This window comes from Dama dama, chromosome 1, assembly GCF_033118175.1.
Source record: "Dama dama isolate Ldn47 chromosome 1, ASM3311817v1, whole genome shotgun sequence".
NCBI lineage: Eukaryota > Metazoa > Chordata > Mammalia > Artiodactyla > Cervidae > Dama > Dama dama.
Window position 1 is genome coordinate 52,914,481 of NC_083681.1, and position 20,513 is coordinate 52,934,993.

Below are 20,513 nucleotides of genomic sequence, written 5' to 3' on the forward strand. Positions count from 1 at the left end.
TCTACTATTTCTTAGTGGAAATATAGAACAGAAAAAGCTCTGCCCACTATTACTCAAAGATGATAAGGTAGCATGTCTCTCTTCTTAAGTTCTGGGTGATTAAAAAATTTCAAATCTGAGGTCTACAGTAACATAAAAATTGCTCCCAGTTGGTGAAACTCCTGAGGTTCCTGCAGAAATTTAAAAAACGAAACCAAAAATCCAGTTGAACGGATGCTCCCACATTCCAAGCAACCAGCAAGATCCTGTTCATGAGCCCTGAAAGCTCTCCATGAAAATTTATTTTACATGAGAAAAATAATCTTGGCCTTTCTCCCTGCCTTGTATGTGAATGTGATGCCTAGAGGTACAGCACCGATTATACAATGAGCACTTGAAGAAAAGGCCAAAACAAAACTGCAGGGATGCTAGGTCCAACAACATTGAGCTATAGAACCATACCAGCTGCCACATACTTCTGGATTTTTTGTTGTGAGAAAAATTAACTCCTATCAACTTTAGCCACTTTTATGGGTTTTCTGAACCTGTAGCAGAAAGCATCCCTCCCCGATACAGTAACAGAGAAATCTATGCAAAATAATAAACCCAGGAATAAACTTAAAAAGAAATGTGAAAGATAAAAAATCTTTAAAATGTTACTAAAGGGTCTAAAAGAAGTCTTGGAAGAATACATTCTGTTCTTGAATAAAGAGACTCAAAAATTACAGAAATACTGAAGCTCTCTAAAGTAATGTACAAGTGAAATATCATACCAATGAAATGCCGAAATAATTTTTCCACATGGAGAAAAATACCATAATAACATGCATGGAAAAACAGTCAAAAGGTAAATAATAATATGTGGAGAAATACCTGAAAGACAGATGACTAAGCGCTACCTTGGAGTTTTCACAAATCTACAAGGAAAAGAGCAAAGAGCAACTACCGAAGACAAAAATGAGTAAAGCCTTTAATAGACTTTTCAGGAAAGGGAACATAAATATCTTATAAACGTATGAAAAGACGCTCAACCTCACTCACAAGACAGGTACAGATTCAAGATAACATTTCCACATATCTGACTGGCAAAGATGAAAAGGTTTGACAGACAATAATGGACAGTGTGGGATAAAGACCCTCCTATATTGCCGGTGAGAGTAGCAGTTGGAACAACCACCTTGAATAGAGAATGCCAAACTTTATTTCACAGTTCCTTTGACTCTGAAGTTTCACATCTAGAAACTTATTCTACAGCTCAGCAGGGCCATAGAAATATAGTGTGAGCCACAATGTAAACCGCATATTTCACAGGCCTTTTTTGTATTAAGTCTTCGAAATCTGGTGTGTATTTTACATTTACAGCACATCTCAATTCAGACTAGTCATATTTTAAGTGTTGGGTAATCATAGGTGGCTGTTGGCTATCAGATTGGACAGTGCAGCTACAGAGAATAAGAATAAAAACAACAGGTAACATTTCTCGAGTATTTATCAGAGCCAGATACTATACAAGCATTTTTCATGCACGATCTCTCTTAATCCTAACTCTTGCCCTAAAATACTGGTTCTATTATTACTCTCAGTTTACAGATGGGGAAACCAAAGCATAGAGAAATTAAGTAATTTATCTTAGGTTACAAAGCTTCTGAGTGGTGGAGGTAAGATTCAAACCCAGTCCATAACACTCTTAACCACTATTCTATAATGACTCTATAAATCTACTTGTGTATATGAACAAAGATGTATATAGAAAAACATTCATTGTAGCACTGTTTGTAAGCAGTAGCAGATTAGAAACAAAATAAAATGTTCATCAATAGGGATTGGTTAAATAAATTAGGACTCATCCATATAGGTTTTTAAAAATGAATGAGGCAAACCTATTTATAGACCGACTGATGTAGAGAATGATCTCTAAGACTGTTTCACACTGTTGTGTGAAAAAAAACAAGGTGCAGAACACTATATATAATACTCTGACATTTATGAAGGAAAAAAGAGGGACTGACCAATACTACTCATATGATTACACAGGCATAGATTACCTCTGGAAGGAAACTAAAACCAGAAACAATATTTGCTTCTGAAAAGGGATACTCAGGGAAAGAGGTGGGAAAAATATTCTTTATTAACTTTTTATAATGTTTAACTTTTATACTTTTTACCTTGTGCTTATACTTTAAGAAAAAATAAATCTTTGAGGGTCTACTCTGTGACAAGTATGTTTACTAACAATAAATATCAAAACAAAGTCCTACCACCCATGAGCTTATATTGGGGAATTAGCGGGGGAGGAGGATCAAACAAACAAGTCAATAAACAAACAAGATAATTCATTATAAAGAAAGCATGTAATTATAGATAGTGATAAGTTCTGTGAAGAAAATAAATAAAATGAAGAGAAGATCATTGAGGGAAGCCATTTCAGATAAGGTGGCCAGGGAAGGTCTCTTCAAGGAAGCCAACATCTGGGCAGGAAACTTAAGGATGAAAATAAGCAAGTCTGTGAGATTTGGCGAAGAGCAATTCAAGCAGAGGAACAAACAAAAGACTCAGAGCAAGAAAGGGTTTGGTATACTGGAGGAACTGGGAGAATGGAAAGAAGCTGCAGTGTGACCGGGACACAGTAAGTACAGAAGAGGACTGAATGGAATGAGGTGGAAGAGGCAGGCAGGAGACAGAGTCCTGTAAGCCCCAAGGTAAGGAGATTGGATTTAGCAGGAAAGCTAACATGACCTGTTTATATTTTAAAAGATCCTCTGGCTGCTTGGTGGAAAATGGACTGCAGGGAAGAATAATAGAAGCAGGGAAGAGACCAGCTAGGATGATGTTGTTCAGGCAAAGACAACGGTTTAGAACCGTGGAGGGAGAAGACATGGGCAGAAGTAAACATATTTTACATAGATTTTGGATGCAGAATTTGTCTACAAATTCTGTTAGAAAATTAAATGTCTGGAGTGAAGGAAAGAGAGTAATCAAGAATGAATTTTGGTTTTTGCTTGGGTGGGTGGTAGTGTGAATTTATAGTGATGGGTAAGACTTGGGCAGGAATACATTTGAGTGTGCATATGGCAGGTTGTGGGAGAATCAAGGCCTCTGTTCTAGAGATACTAATTTTGAGACATGTTAGGCATCCCAATGGATATCAGGTTGGCAACTGGATGTAGGAGTCTGATGATCAGAGGACAGATCTGGGTTCTTTACTTTCTTTGACAATTGACCTCTCCCTCCTTGCAACTCTCTTACCCCTTTGGTTTTGTAACATCAGTCTCTTCCTGTCTTTGTCCTGACTCCAGATTCTCTTCTTTCTCCCTTCATTTGAAGTTGATATTCCCTAGGGATCCATTCTTGACCTCTTTTTCTAACCTACACTGTTTCTGGGCTGCCCATCCAAATAAAGAACTTCCAAATATTCTTAAATGCTCTAACATAATATGTACAGTGATCCCAAATTTCTCCCCTGAACAACAGATCTCCATATTCAACTGCCTACAGGTTGCTGCTGTTTGATTGACCCACAAATCCCTCAAACTTAATTATGTCCCAAACTAATGAATTAGGCTTCTTCACTGCTTCTGTAAATGGTAATACTCCCCACTTAGCTGACAAGGGTCAAAATCTTAGATTAGTATAAAATATTCTTTCCCCAGTAAACCAGAGCTCAGTGTGCCTGTAGTCTCCCCTCTACACAAGAAGAAAAAGAAATATAAGATCATAGACTCATGAGCCAGGAGCCCCAAACGCTGGTTCAACACTGCTGTATCTTCTGTTTGCCCCTTCTGAGCACTCTTCACCCTTCCGCACCCTGCTTTCTGCCATGAAGCCTGACATGTCAAACAGATCCTGTGGCCAGTAGGGAGTCCCAGCAGAAGACTGGAGGGGAAGGAGGAGAATGAGGTCAAAGTACCATTCCTCCAGCTCTCTTCCTTCAAACTACCACTCATTCTTCAAGTTCTTGGTACAAAATGATTTTATCTCTGAAATGGTAGAGAGGATGATTTGGGATGGGCTAGGGAAATCAAGGGCAGTAAGATATCAGAAGTAAAAAGACCACTGAAGAGACTTTTGTAATAGTACATAAGTATATAAAGGACAATAATACACACTGAGACATAATAAGGGCCAGTAAGGATACACATTCTTTGAGTGGTGGTGGTACTCAGTAACTTCAATTGTGTCTGACTCTTTCTGACCCTTTGGACTATAGCCCACCAGGTTTCTCTGTCCATGGGATTCTCCAGGCAAGAATACTGGAGTGGGTTGCCTTGCCCTTCTCCAGGTGATCTCCCCAACCCAGGAATCGAATCCACATCTCCTGTGTCTCCTGCATTGCAGGCAGATTCTTTACCCACTGAGCCACCTGGGAAGCCATTCTCTGAGGGGCAGGCTCAGTGTTTTTATCTTTCTGTTTCCAATGTCTAACCCTGCTTCCCACTGTAGAAAATATACTCAGCACGTATTATTTAAATAAAATAAGAACTATGAAATAACCAAAGATGAAGAGTCCAAGGTTTACCTTGTATCCATTGTCTTCTTTGCGGTTGTGAGATGCCGTAATCATCACACCTGCAACTGCTTTGAGTTCCTGGACTGCATATGGCTAAAAAAGCAATAATACTGTAATTCTGTTTTCTAGCTACTCATATATTTGACACAAGAATAACTTTGACTAAATAACTGGAAAAGACATTAAGATATAAATAGCCTAAAACCTTAATAATCAACTCCAGGTTCACTACGTGGGATATACCTAAAGCCACCTATTAGGTCATCAGTAACCACCTAACTGTTAGACTGACTGCTTTTTTCCCCCTCATTAAAAGTTAGCCTCATTTAACTTAGTCTTATAATTATTTTGTTCATTTAAGAAATATTTAACAAATACCTACTATATGCCAGATATTCCACCAGACTCTGGAGATATGAGAGGGGAATCTAATCATAAAATATTAGACTTGGAAGTATTTTTAGAAATCACCTAATCTATCATATTTTACACACTGTATACTGCTTATTCAATATTAGGTAATCATAAGGGAGAATTACATAAGCATGAAACATAGGTCTCTTGCCTTTTGATTTGAAGATCTTTACATACACTCTGTGGCCTCTATAGCATATAAAAATCAATTTACCATTTCTCCCAAAGTTAATTCCCAGGTTGAATTTCCCTTTTTCATCACATTTATTATTTGCCTAAGAAGTTCCTCCATTCTACCATCACATCCAACTTCTCTCCTCCTGGCCATGGGGGAATGGGCACGTGACACTGATCTGACTACAGTAACCTATTCCTTTGATGATTTAACTCAGAGACTGGCTCATAAGACCCAATTCTTCTCCAAGATGTTTTTGCTGTAAGTAGATTTCCTCTGACTCAAAGACATGGTGATAAAGAGTGCCAAAAACAACTTCCCTAGCAGCCAGAGCAGATCCACTTGCAATAAGAGAGGAAGGCCAACACATAGTTACAGTTGGAAATGGTAACCCAGAGGCAGACTTCTACAAAAATGTTCAACATATCTGGGCCCTCCTTGATTTCTGTCATTCATTAGAGCTAATTGTTTAAAAATTCCTCAATTCTTTGATCCACTCCGTATATGCCCAATAAATCACTAGTAACAGATTATGGAGACATTATCTAATCATCTAACAATTTGTAAAACTTGCCAACAAAATCATATAGACCTGACATTTTTATTTTGAGAAAATTAATAAAAATCAGTTCAATTTCTTTAATGACTACAGGTCTGTTCAGGTTTTCTATTTCTTATCAGGTTTGATGTATTAATCATTCAAGAAAATTGGCCAGTTCTCCTAAGTTTCACATTTATTTGCATCACGTTCAGAATACTGTGGTTTTCTTAATCTGTTCTTAGTCACTCAGTCATGTCCAACTTTTTGCAACCCCATGGACTGTAGCCCACAAGGCTCCTCTGTCCGTGGGGATTCTCCAGGCAAGAATACTCGAGTGGGTTGCCATGCCTTCCTCCAGGGGATCCTCCCAACCCAGGGATCGAACCCAGGTCTCCCACCTTGCAGGAAGATTCTTTACCATCTGAGCCACCAGGGATTGTTTTTTCTCTTTTTTTCTTCAGCAGCCTTGCCAAAAGGTCTATTTTACTATTTGTCTCTTCAGAAAGCCAACTCTTGCTTTTGTTGATTCCCTCCTTTTCTTTATTTTCTATTTAGCTGATTTTTCCTTGTATCATTATTTTTTAAATTTTATTTGGATTTATTCTGTTTTTATCCTAACATACTAAATTAAAATCTTAGTTCATTACTTAAAAATTTTTTCCCTAATATATTTATCAAGACTATAAATTTCCCTTTAAGTAGAGCTTTAGTTATATCTCATAGTTTTTTTCCTACTTAGTGTTTTCATTGCTGCTCATTTTAAAATCCAGACAGTCCTTGTTTGTAAAGTTCCAATACACATAAATTTCTGATACCATGTTTAAGTAAATAATAGCAGTCTCCCAAAAACATGCTCAAATTTCAGTTGCCTATGCTGTAACCATATCAAGTAAAAGCTTGGCTCCTAGCTCTTCAGTCTGAAACAACTATGTATATATGAGATCCATCATGATTAGTAACTGATCATGTCACTGGTGGTCACTGTGCATCTGTGAGCTATTGCACAGACAGTAAAACATATAGCTGTGTTGCCTCTTTAGCTCCCAGAGATAACTCATGTGGCAGTTTTGCAACACTGGACGACTGAAATTAGGAAATGGCCAACAAAGATGAAAGTGCAGCAAAGAAGCAAAAAGTGATAATGGTGGAGGTAACATTTGAATCAATCATAAATGGAGTTACAGAAAAATAACTGGGAACATTGACACTGCTGTCATTCAAGAGACTCTAGATAGGCAATCAGACCAGCTTAGTGAAGGTGAATGTATGGATATAAGTTAAGGATGTGGTTGTGATGAGAACGATGAGGTTGTCCTAGAGTAAGTGATACTGGCAAAAAAGGAATTCTCAAAAACATTTTATGACATTGAATGTGCAAAAGACAAAATGTGGAAAGTTAATCCAGACTTGGAAGGGAATTTGATAATTCACCAAGGCATAGAAAAGATGCACACTCATTGTTAAGTTAGGAGAAGGCAATGGCACCCCACTCCAGTACTCTTGCCTGGAGAATCCCATGGATGGAGGAGCCTGGTAGGCTGCAGTCCATGGGGTTGCTAAGAGTTGGACACGACTGAGCGACTTCACTTTCACTTTTCACTTTCATGCATTGGAGAAGGAAATGGCAACCCACTCCAGTGTTCTTGCCTGGAGAATCCCAGGGACGGGGAAGCCTGGAGGGCTGCCGTCTATGGGGTCACACAGAGTTGGCCACAACTGAAGCGACTTAGCAGCAGCAGCAGCATTGTTAAGTTAAATGACAAGAAGCAAGCACGGTTTACACTCCTGAATTTTTAAAGAAGAAATGAAACACTCAAGTGAGTATTTTATAGTAATTTTTGCCTGCTTGATAAATCTGTTTCTGAAAGAATATTAAAATATCCTGCCATGACTGTAGACTTATCAACTTGTTATAGATCAAATTCTTAGGTGGTTCAACACATGTGTGTTGAATGAAAATAAAGTCAAAGCAATATTTGTTTTTGTTAGGTCCTTTGTATCATTTAATATAGAACTTTATGCATGACAAAGATTTGAGCCCTGTTTGATTTAAGAAATGCTTTTTCAAGAGCAGCAATCTGTATGATCAATGATATAACACACTTACTACGAACGGCGTAGGAACGTATCTTGAAAAAAGATACACAGGAACATCTTTGGCCAGTAAGACTGCAGCAGTGAGCTTGGCAAGCCTGGAAAAGGGACAGAGATTTCACTTGGTCCTTAGCTTACCATCCTTAAAAAAACCAACCTCCCACAAAATAAATGCATTACAATTGTTCTGAATATATAGCAATCTAATCTAGCCAATTCTTATAATCACTAGTTATTTAAGCTTCATGCTCCAACTTTAAAATGTTAATAAACAAGATTTTTTAAAAGGAACTTTAACAAGGAACAGAATTGACGTTTTAATTTCCTCCTCCTTCCTGATTCAGCTTTTGGTGGCTATTTTAAGGCAAAAATAAAAAGGCAAAATAAAATTTGCCTTTTGCAAAAGGCAAAAAACATGGAAGAAAGTGAAGCCAGAGACTTTGATAAACACAATATACCTATTTACCCCCTAAAAAAAGCATCACTAGACCATGATTATCTATGTGTGAAAATATGCTAAATCTAATAAAATGGGACTATAATGAGAGAATACAGCTTACATAATATTGCTACCCAGTGCCTTTGCCAAAATAATAAAATCATAAGATAATCTATGATGTCATTCTAAATACTAACTTTAAATATTTAAAAATTTACTCTTTTCTGTAAAAACCAAAGGTTACCTTTGAAATGCTTACGTTTCAGCTCTAAATAAACACCAGCATGTGATCACATTTTTTGGACAGTTTCCTGTTTCAGAACTCCTATTACTGGGCATAAATTTTTTTTTCAAATTTTATTCCAATCCAGCTTAATCTCTGAGACAATTAATACTGTACCTCTGGCTGCTGCAGCTGCTAGTTACTTGACCCCGGGTGTCATACCCAACTACAAAGCCTCTTTGCTTGAAGTCTGAGAAACATCTCTCAAGGTATTTGTACATCCCCTGAAGCAGATAAACAGAAAAGATTAATTCCTGAGTAATGCCTGCATTTTCAGTGACTTAAAGTCTATGCTTTTTATGTGTGGTGTGCAGCTAATTGGCTCCCAGGGAACTGGCTTCCTCATTTTGCCCGTGTTCACCAACATTAGTGCAACAATCTTCAATCCTCAAATCTGAGATGACAAACACCCGTTTCCTGAAGTTTTGGACACATTTGATACACAAAAATATCAAGTAACTGTTAAATCTAATACAATGCATAAAACATTAGGGAAAAAATGATGGGACATGAAAGTCAGTATGCTAAAAAAAAAAACAAAACTGTCTGAAGAACCAAAAGAAATTGCTGTTTGCATTAAGGCTCTAGAGAATGGAAGTTTGACCATTTTAGGTCTTACTAAATCATAAGATTGACGCTAACCATAAGAGTTGATCTATTTATGACATAAACATTTAAAATCAGCAATATAAACCTTCATTAGAATATTTCTTAAGATGGTTGATCCCATTCCTTAGTTTTAAAATCACAAAGAAAATCTTATAAACAAGGAAAATTTGCACCAAAGGAGACAAAAAGTGGAATAAAGTATTTAATATTGAAAACACCACACTAAGCCAAAGCCATTTAACTATTTTATGAATGATATGCTAACTTTAATAAACACTTTCAACTATACAAAACTAACACTTTTAAAACTACTTTCTTGAATGTTGCCACATTTAATCCTCACAATAACCCCAAAAAGAAAGAAATGCAGATACCAGTTTTATTTTTGTCTCTTTTGTTCAACATCTCTTCCAAAAAAGAGGAGACAAATAAAATTGAAGCTCTATGTAATGACTTGCCCAAGGCCATTCATTCACGATGTTATACTAATTTAATGAAGACCTATGATACAGCAGGCATTGCTAAGTAACTATGGTGCCAGTACCAAATGAGGTTCCAGTGACTTCTAGACCCTTCTTTCACAGTTCTTTCAAGTGTAATTATTCTTCCCAACCTACTTCTTATGAGTGAGTGTGTCTGTGTGTGCACGTGCACTCACACATGCAATATAGACCAAATTGACCAACTTTTTTATTTCTAATGATGATGCTATCCTAAAATCTCACAGAATCTTATATCTGGTGTAAAAGTCCATCTTATCTTATCCCACTATACCTAGGTTCTGAAAAATAGCTTGAGTTTAAGAATCAGATTCAATCTGGCTTTCCTACTTCACATATTGGAATCTCAGCTCCTGTAAAAATTTGTACTTCTGTAGAAACTGATTTTCAAACACCTCCTCCACTCTTTTTTGTAAAGTCAAGGAATCTTCAGTCAAAATGAAATCTTATGAGGAAGCCCAACACATAAAAAAGATCTAACTGAAGCGTTTCTTTATCAGGAAAAGAAAGGGGATGGGGACAGGAGCCAGCAAGTATCCTACTATTCAGTCATCTTGTCATTGTTTGTTCCCAAACCCCTGCACTAGCCACTGAATTTGAAGAATTTCCTCAGAATAAGATTTATTGTTTGCCAGTATTGATTAGAATTATATCTACTGAGCAATTCTGTAGTTTAGGACTATTTTTAGTATATGCTAAATGTATTTTGGTCTCCAAAGTGGAGCTCTCTGAAACAGTTAAAGATGATTCACTGGCAAGAGAATGGTTTCTAGAATAAATTGCATAAAAATGGGGAGAAATAAAACAAATTGAATCATATCAACACTGTCTTAATTCTCAAATTATATGGAAAGCCATGTTAAATGGAAATATTTTCAACCAAAATTTCCAAATACTCTGGTTAACCTTTATCAGTGGCCACATGCCAAAATAGATCATCTTCTATCTAAGTGTGCTTCTTTGTATTAAATGAAAATGTCAATAACCATTTCCTGGTTTGAAATGCAAAGTAATACTGTCAAGAAGTTGACGATGGCAACCAAAATAACCAGAACATCAGTCTGTGACCCTAAAGATACATAGATGACCTCTAAGATGAGTCTTGTGTAAGACCAAAGGTCAGAATTTATATTACATTTTTCATTTGTAAGAAAGTATCTTGCTGGATATAAAGCTTTTTTTACTATTTTTTTTTAAAAAAACACCTAATTTATAAAGCAAAAAACAGCAATGAAAGTACACATATAACAATAATACTTACCTGTGTTGATTGTATTACTGTAAGATCATTAATATAGCAAAATCCTGCCCCCATAGCAGAACGAAGTCCTGCAGTTCCAAAAGTCATTCGGCAACAAAGCCTATCTCGCAGCTCCTTGTTCATCCCATTCCTTAACAGATTTTCAATTTGCTCTTTTGTTTTTGGATTCTATTAAAAAAAATGCATTAAAACTTAATCAGAATCACAAGTAGAGTCCTAATAGGAAGCCCTTCTGAGGAGCCAATAAGTTTTATTCATATATTACAAGGTTCTGCATTCACTATAAATTTCACAATGCTACTTAATAATATTAGTATGTAGGGAAGCCTGGCATGCTGCAGCCCATGGGGTCGCAAAGAGTTGGACATGACTGAGCAACTGAACAACAAGAGTAATAAAAAAACACCTGCTATTTACTGAGTCCCCAAAGTGGCCAGACCCAGATATATATGGTTTATATATCTCTAATCATATTTTTAAAATACTATATTTAAGAAATTTTTAACAAACTGACAACCTTAAGAGCTATGGACCCAAAAGAAAATTTAGTCAAAAATGATATCAATTATTACCAACTATGTTAAGTTTTAAAAGAAATGTGGGAGCTATTAAATAAATGTTATCACAACATGCCTATTAAATACTTCCTAAACATCTATAATTCAAAATAATCAGATAAGCCTTGTGTGTGTGCATGTGTATGTACTCAGTCATGTCCAACTCTTTGACACCCCATAGACTATACCCTGCCAGGTTCCTCTGTCCATGGGGTTTTCCAGGCAAGAATTCTGGAATGGGTTGCCATTTATTCATCCAGGGGATCTTCCCCACCCAGAGACTGAACCTATGTCTCTTCCATTTCCTGCATTGGCAGGTGAATTCTTTATCACTGCACCAACTGGGAAGTCACAGATAAGCCTTACTGCTCTTTAAAATCACAGAAAACTTCAATTTATCTATAGCAAAAACTGACCATAAAAAGATCTTAAGTTTAAATGTGGGCTTGTTTAAGAATGAGAATGAAAGTTCAGTTCAAACTTGGCTTGTGAAGCAAGACTTGCCAACATCTTCATTTTAAGATTCCTATTTCATTAGCACATACTTCAAGTTATTTTCATAAAGTTCAGGATGCCTATAACTGAAAATAGGGCTTCACAAGTGAGTAGCAAGTTTTGAATTGAAATGTAATTATAAATAAGAATAAAACTTAAATGGAATTTTCCAGTATTTTATTTTTAGGAGAAAGAGTCAAAAATAATAAGGTAAACCATAACTTCTCTCTTCCAATACCATACATAATATGGATTTAGTCCTTACTAACTTCTTAGATTGTCTATATCTACAGTCTATATAATGATAATGAATATTCAGAATGATAAGCCAAGATGTATGGAAGATACTAAATATTAGAGTATATTTGCACTTATAGAGAAATAAAATCATGTTACTATATAATTTAAACAAAAAAGTATTCTAGTAATGGTGAAAAAGTTATTGGGATCCATGCCAAAAACTAATGAGAAGACATGGAAATTTTGATTAACTGAAATTGTAATCTGCTTAAACTAGATGGATGATAAAAATGTATGTATATATACATATATATAGAGAGAGTGTGTGAGTATTTCTTGACTTAAGGAGTCTCTATTTCATATATGGCACAAACTAACAAATACAGAGTTACTATTAAAATATGAATAGCTATTAAGAGAAAAATCTAAACAATAAAATTATCTGGGCTACTATATATTATTCCAATGTCTGTATTATATCACCAAATTTGATACAGAGGTCAAAGAGATTTGAAGAGGATTAACATTTAAAAATAGGTATAGGAAAAACAAAAATGAAAAGACTAAAAAACTCCAGCACTATACAGGGTACAAGGCAGTATCATACAGTTAGTCACACTGAAATTAGGATAGTCTTTTTAGAGAGATTTTGCAGCAATTATCAATATCAAACTGCACATGCCTCTTGGCCCATAGATTTCTCTGTCCACAGTAATATGTTCAAATGAACAAGATTCATTCATACAAGAATATTCATTGCAGTATCTTACTACTAGTAGTATTATTACCATCATATTGATGAAGAGATTAAGATTTAGAGAGGGAGCCTCATAACACTGACCTAATTTTGCCAGTCTAGACAGGATCTGAATCCAGGTTGATCCAGTTCTAAAGCCTGTTCAGCTCAGTTGAGTTGCTTAGTCGTGTCTGACTCTTTGCGACCCCATGGATTGCAGGACGCTAGGCCTCCCTGTCCATCACCAACTCCCAGAGCCTACCCAAACTCATATCCATTGAGTCAGTGATGTCATCCAACCATCTCATCCTCTGTCTTCCCCTTTTCCTCCCACCTTCAATCTTTCCCAGCATCAGAGTCTTTTCTGAGTTGCTTCTTCGCATCAGGTGGCCAAAGTATTGGAGTTTCAGCTTCAGCATCAGTCCTTCCAATGAATATTCAGGACTGATTTCCTTTACGATGGACTGGTTGCATCTCCTTGCAGTCCAAGGGACTGTCAAGAGTCTTCTCCAACACCACAGTTCAAAGGCATCAATTCGTTGGCGCTCAGCTTTCTTTATAGTCCAACTCTCACATTTCATGACTACTGGAAAAACCATAGTTTTGACTAGACAGACCGTTGTTGGTAAAGTAATGTCTCTGCTTTTTAATATACTGTCTAGGTTGGTCATAGCTTTTCTTCCAAGGAGCAAGCATCTTTTTATTTCATGACTGCAGTCACCATCTGCAGTTATTTTGGAGCCCCCCAAAATAAAGTCTGTCACTGTTTCCATTGTTTCCTCATCTATTTGCCATGAAGTGATGGGACTGGATGCCATGATCTTAGTTTTCTAAATGTTGAGTTTTAAGCCAACTTTTTCACTCTCCTCTTTCACTTTCATCAAGAGGCTCTTCAGTTCTTCACTTTCTGCCATTAGGGTGATGTCATCTGCATATCTGAGGTTACTGATATTTCTCCAAGCAATCTTGATTCCAGCTTGTGCTTCATCCAGTCCAGTGTTTTTCATGATGTACTCTGCATATAAGTTAAATAAGCAGGGTGACAATATATAGCCTTGATGTACTCCTTTTCCGATGTGGAACCAGTCTGTTGTTCCATGTCCAGTTCTAACTGTTGCTTCCTGATCTGCATACAGATTTCTCAAGAGGCAGGTCAGGTGGTATCGTACTGCCATCTCTTTAAGAATTTTCCCCAGTTTGTTGTGATCCACACAGTCAAAGGCTTTGGTGTAGTCAATAAAGCAGATGTTTTTCTGGAACTCCTGCTTTTTCGATGATCCAGCGGATGTTGGCAATTTGATCTCTGGTTCCTCTGCCTTTTCTAAATCCAGCTTGAACATCTGGAAGTTCACGATTCACGTATTGCTGAAGCCTGCTTGGAGAATTTTGAGCATTACTTTGCTATCATGTGAGATGAGCGCAGTTGTGCAGTAGTTTGAGTATTCTTTGGCATTGCCTTTCTTTGGGATTGGAATGAAAACTGACCTTTTCCAGTCCTGTGGCCATTGCTGAGTTTTCCAAATTTGCTGGCATATTGAGTGCAACACTTTCACAGTATCATCTTTTAGGATTTGAAATAGCTCAACTGGAATCACCTCCACTAGCTTTGTTCATAGTGATGCTTTCTGAAGCCCACTTGATTTCACATTCCAGGATGTCTGGCTCTAGGTGAGTGATCACACCATCATGGTTATCTGGGTTGTGAAGATCTTTTTTGTATAGTTCTTCTGTGTATTCTTGCCGCCTCTTCTTAATATCTTCTGCTTCTGTTAGGTCCCTACCATTTCTGTCCTTTATTGAGCCCACCTTTGCATGAAATGTTCCCTTGGTAGCTCTAATTTTCTTGAAGAAATCGCTAGTCTTTCCCATTCTATTGTTTTCCTCTATTTCTAAAGCCTGTACCATCTCACTATAAACAAAATAATTATGTAGGGCAGGTTAATAATACTTCTAACAATAATTAACTCCAGCTATGAAGCAAACAATATTCCTTTCTATTATAGCTATATAAATATAAAAACGATCACCAGACATTAATGCTATTAGGTTACTGAGTACACTTCCTAATATTTAATTGCACAATTACTAGAATAAAGCCTAAAAGTATTTTCTGTTATACATCACAACCCATTCTAATGTAATTCTTGGTTCTTAGGAAGCCTGTAATCTGAAGAAAGAATAGATATATTAACAATTCCAAATGTTAATATTGTTAAGCATCTAAACAGGAGACAATATATAAAACTGATTTTTTAGTAACTCAAATATATTTAAAATTACAAAACTGTAAACAACACTTTAAAATATTTCTGATAGAGATGAGTGTCTAAACAGTAAACATCAGCTTTATATTAACTATCAGAGAAAAAAATTTATTTTTTTCTAGTTTATTTCTAGACAAGTTAAAATAGGAAACTGCAATCTGAAAATCTGAAGGGTGAGTGCAACTGACATTTACTTCTGAGGGTCAGCCAGCTTGGAGATCCAAGTGTAGAGTCCTGAAGCAGACATGTTTTCCAAACCAGATGCTTCCTGACTGAGTCCAAAATATACTCTTGTTAAAGCAATAATTTTTTTTCTTTTAATCTTGGTGTAATTCTAAATTTAATTTCTCCATCTTTAAAAAATTATGGAAATAAATGTAAACTAAATTGGTTTAGGGAAAAAGTTGAATGACTACACTTATCATAAAAAATGATATTTACTTAATCACAACTGGCTTAATAAAATCTGAATAATAATCACTAAATGAACATAAAAATCATATCCAGTAAATAAAGATGCCAACTACTCCAAAAGTAGAAAATAAATTTAAAAAATACATTGTTACCGTTTAAGTATAATATTGATTATGCCAAGATTAGTGTGAAATATAAAAACAATCAGTTTATTTCAAAACTTAAGATTATATAAAGTCTTTTTTTTAAACTCTTGGGTTTTTTTATCACGAAGCACATATGCTGAGTTGAAGTTGACCGTTCAGTGACATAGTAATATATATCTCTATAAAGATTTAAATAAAAATATTTCTCATATAAGGTAATAAAAATAAAACATTTTGAATAGTTGCTGTTTTATTTATTGATACATCTCACCTTTTTTGACAAATGAAGAACCCAACTATTGGTCAACTAGTTCAGGAGGTCATTGCAGGGTAATGAAGAGACCACAGACCTTATGATTCTAGGAAGAGTGGTTCTGATCTTGAGTCTGCAATTGGTTAGCTAGATAACCTGGAACAAATCACCTGACCTCCTCCTAGACCTTATATTCTCAGTAGAGTGTGATAACTTTTTAGATTATCTTTTCAAGCTCTACAGTAAGAGATCATGTGAGGAACTATATTAAATCTCTAGTCAGTAGCATCTATTACTAGTACTTTGAACAGATAAATTTACTCTAGTATTCTCCCTTGTAAGAAATAGGAATGATGTTCTGCTCTTCTTCCTGGGCACACAGCTAGAATATATTTTCCAGCCTCCCTCAGAGTTACACGAGATCATGTGACAGAGTTTTGGTCAACAGATCTGAGTAAAAGAGATTTGCGTCAATCTAGGCCATTAAACACTCCCTTACCACCAGCCACCTCTGCCCCATCCCCATCCTCTCTTCCCCCATCAACCCACAAAAGAGAGAGTGTTCCAAGGACTTACAGGAGTACGTAGCATCAAGATGGAATAAATGATTCACAGAGCAAAATTCCCCTCTACCTCCTACCTCACAAATATGCAACAAATTTTGGAGTATTTGCTACTACAGTTAACCTGCCCTAGTTTAGTATTCACAGAGGAATATCACATACCACTCAAAACTTTTTTTTGGTGGCAGACTGAAATAAATTACTTCACTCTGTATCTTCAGGGCTTCTGCAGTATCCTGGCTGAGCTTCCTCTTTCCATATTGTTGTCAGTTTCTCTAACAGACTAAAACTTAGAAGCCTTGAGTTCTTTACTCAGTCTCTTTTATCGAATAAACTATGAGCCCTCGGACAGGTCACTTCTCTCTGAAGCTCATCAGTACAATTGAGGGGTTGAAATTTAATCTGAAAAGGGGTTGGAATTTAATCTGAAAAGGGGTTGGAATTTAATCTGAAAAGACCTCATTCTGGTATATAGCTTCTCTATATGCATTTTTTTTTTAAAAAAGAAGAAAGAAAAGATCCCTTCAAATGCTAACATTTTGATTGTTAGATTCACTTTGGAATCTAGTCAATAGTTTAACTTCTTCATTGCTCTCTATTTAATTGTTTTTCCAATGAAGTTCATACTTGGAAATATTTTTGTCCAACAAAATACATCAGTTTATTTAAAAAATTTAAATCAAGGACAATTGCCAATTGCTAAAAATTAAATGTATCTTAAGTACTACCCTGTGCTTAGTTGCTCAGTTGTGTCTGACTCTTTGCGACCACATGGACTATAGCCCGCCAGGCTCTTCTCTCCTTGGGGATTCTCCAGGCAAGAATACTGGAGTGGGATGCCATGCCCTCCTCAAGTACTACCATATACACTCCTAATTTCAATCAGAAACAAAAAGAACTTAGTATTTCAAATGGATGATAAACAGACACATATATAAGTTTCCCAAGGTGTTTTACAAGGTTGACAGTTAAGTCAGCAATCTGAGGATCCCAGATTAGTAACAGCACCCAATTACTAGATGCCTCCCATTATTTCTCTCTCCTTTAATCATACAGTTGGGTACTTCACGGGAGCCTGGCTAAGGGCTATACTGCAGTCTACCTTACAGATAAGTGTGACCATGTGACTAAACTCTGGCCAATGACATGAAAGTGGGAATGATATGTTCCATTTTCAGGTCTTTCCCTGAAAAGGATTAAGTGTACACTCTCCTAAATCTTATTCTTCTTCCCACAGTTTGAAGCCATTTTGGATCAGTAGTGGCACATTTTGAGGATGGCATAGGTCCCCTCTACCAGCCCTGGTCAGCCACTGACCTCTGAAGGTTATGAGAGAAATTATCTTCTCTCTGCTTTGAGCCATTACATATCATACTCTTTGCTACACAGCTTTGACTGTACCCTAATACAGTAGGTGATGGTTGAGTCCTGATGTGAAATAAGGTTGAGCCTTTTTGACTCCCAATAAAGTAGTTTTTCAATACACTGAATTCCATCCCCTATCATTTCTCCTTCTCCTACCTATATAAGCATTCTTGCCATTAATACATTAAACCAACATTCATCAAAGTCTTTATTTTGCAAACAGTATGGGGAAAATAACTATGCTTTATATTTTTGCTACAATCCCAAGTGCAATGTCACTCAATAGTAAGTATTAATATTGAAAGTTAACAGATGACAGTAGAAATTTCCTTAAAAAGAGTAATCACTTACATAATAGTGGCATGTGCTCAGCTAAGCTGTATCTGACTTTTTGCCACCCCATGGACCGTAGCCTGCCAGGCTCCTCTGTCCATGGGATTTCTCAGGCAAGAATACTGGAGTGGGTTGCCATTTCTTTCTCCAGGGGAATCTCCCCAACCTAGAGATGAACACAGCTCTCTGCATTGGCAGGTGAATTCTTTACCACCAGGGAAGCCCAACTACATAATGGTGGTACCTTCATAGTTGATAGCAGTGACCATATTTTCAACAACCTTGTATCTCCCATAGTAGCTAACCTGTACCTTGTACACAGAAGATGTGTTGACTCAGAATCATAAATAGTGATAAAATAGCCATGTTCTTTCAGGAAACATAAATATTAGAGAAAGAAAATATCAGAACAGGTTTAAGTAACCATGCAATCAAACAGAATTCCCAATTGAAATGAATTTTCTAATTAAGTGGATATATTTTTTAAGATAAAGGCCTTTGGAAAAATAATTTCATGTTATCTCTGAGGTTAAATTAAATCACAAATATATACTACTTGTGATCAATCAAAATATTACTTTGTTTTAATTATAACTGTATCTTTGCTATCAAGAACAGAACCTGGTACCCAGTAGACACTCAAATGTTTGTTGAATTAATTAAAAATATCTCCTTTTTTAAGCACACACTATATGCTAGGCACAGTAAACGCTATAGGGAACAAGAAGATAGTGTCTCTGCTCTTGTAAAGCTCAAGATCTACTGAAGCATAACAATAAGTAAAAGGGCAATTACCCCATCAAATATAAAAAGTATTAAAATAGGAGTAAGTAACAGGGTTCTATAGGAGCACATAAGATAAGCCTCTAACCCAGAATGGATTGAAAGATAGAGAGCAGAGCCAGGGAAAGCTAACTGGAAGAAGTAATATCTGAACTGAAATATGAGTAGAAATTGGAGGGAAAAGGGTAAGGATCAAGTTGAGGGTAGAGAGATAATGACTTCAGCATTAGACTTATTTATTAAGTTTGAAATGATATCTATAGCTAGCATGCCAACTATTACTTCCCTAACCAATAGCTTCTTCCCAGTAATCAAGGAAATAAAAATTGAAGTAAGATACGATTTTTCACTTAGAAATTTTATTAAGAGTTTTCAAAATTGTAAGCCCAGTTGGGAAGGGAGGGTATATTAATTACAACGGCAGGGGTAAAAAACCACTCCAAACTTAGTGGCTTAATCAATAGTCATTTATTTCTCATAGTTTCTGTGGGTCATGAACTCAGAAAGGGCACAGTCAGGATGGGGCTAGCTGGGGCTGTCAACTGCATATTTATAGTGGTCACTATACGTGAAATGGCTCCAAGGGCAAGTATCTCAAGAACAAGCAAGCCAGGGGGAAATTACATTACCTTTTATGATCTAGCCTTGGAAGTCAGGAAGCTTCAAGGACTTCCCTGGTGCTCCAGTGGCTAAGACTCCACACTTCCAATGCAGGGGACCTGAGTTCAATCCCTGGTCGGGGAACTAGATCCCACAAGCTGTAACTAAGAGTTCTCATGCTGCAACTAGAGATCCCACATGCTACAGCTAAAAATCAGGTGAAGCCAACTAAATAAATGTGCTGTGCTTAGTCACTCAGTCGTGTCTGACTCTTTGTGACCCCATGAACTCTAACCCACCAGGCTCCTCTGTCTATGGGATTTCCCAGGCAAGAATACTGGAGTGCATTGCCACTTCCTTCTCCAGGGGATCTTCCCAACCCAGGGATTTAACCCATGTCTCTTGTGTCTCCTGTATTGGCAGGTGAGTTCTTTACCACTAGTGCCACATGGGAAGGCCAAATAAATAAATAATAAATATTAAAAAACAACAACAAGAAAAGAAAGTCAGGAAGCTTCACTTCCCCTGTTCTGTATTTCTAGAGACTGTTACAAAAGTCTCCCCAGGTGTCAGGGAGGAACTAAAGATCCTACCTTTCAAATAAGGTGCACCAAAGGTACAGCATGTGAGATGGGATAAGTATATATGATACAAAAAGTAAAAATGCATAGGATACCAAAAAATGATATAGAGCAATATAACATTTCATACATATGATGGAAAATATACATATGAAAAATACAATCTTTCATACAGGGAACATACTCGGTGCAGTCACTCAGTCTTGTCTGACTCTTGTAGTCCTGGACTACAGGACGCTAGACTTCCGTGTCCAACACCAACTCCCGGAGCCTATTCAAACTCATGCCTGTTGAGTCAGTGATGCCATCCAACCATTTCATTCTCTTTTGTCCCCTTCTCCTCCTGCCTTAGGGTCTTTTCCAGTGAGTTGGTTCTTCGCA

General features: G+C 36.7%; 1 protein-coding gene across 1 annotated transcript in view; it reads right to left on the bottom strand.

Annotated features, from left to right (window-relative positions):
- The window catches only part of PGM2L1 (phosphoglucomutase 2 like 1), a 60,103-nt gene that overhangs the window by 17,642 nt on the left and 21,948 nt on the right, over window positions 1–20,513 (bottom strand). Inside the window, exons 2-5 of the mRNA XM_061150169.1 lie at window positions 10,803–10,970; window positions 8,550–8,656; window positions 7,724–7,808; window positions 4,496–4,579 (exon numbers count right to left, since the gene is read on the bottom strand). Coding sequence (XP_061006152.1) covers window positions 4,496–4,579; window positions 7,724–7,808; window positions 8,550–8,656; window positions 10,803–10,970 — 444 coding nt within the window. The remainder of the gene's footprint in view (window positions 1–4,495; window positions 4,580–7,723; window positions 7,809–8,549; window positions 8,657–10,802; window positions 10,971–20,513) is intronic.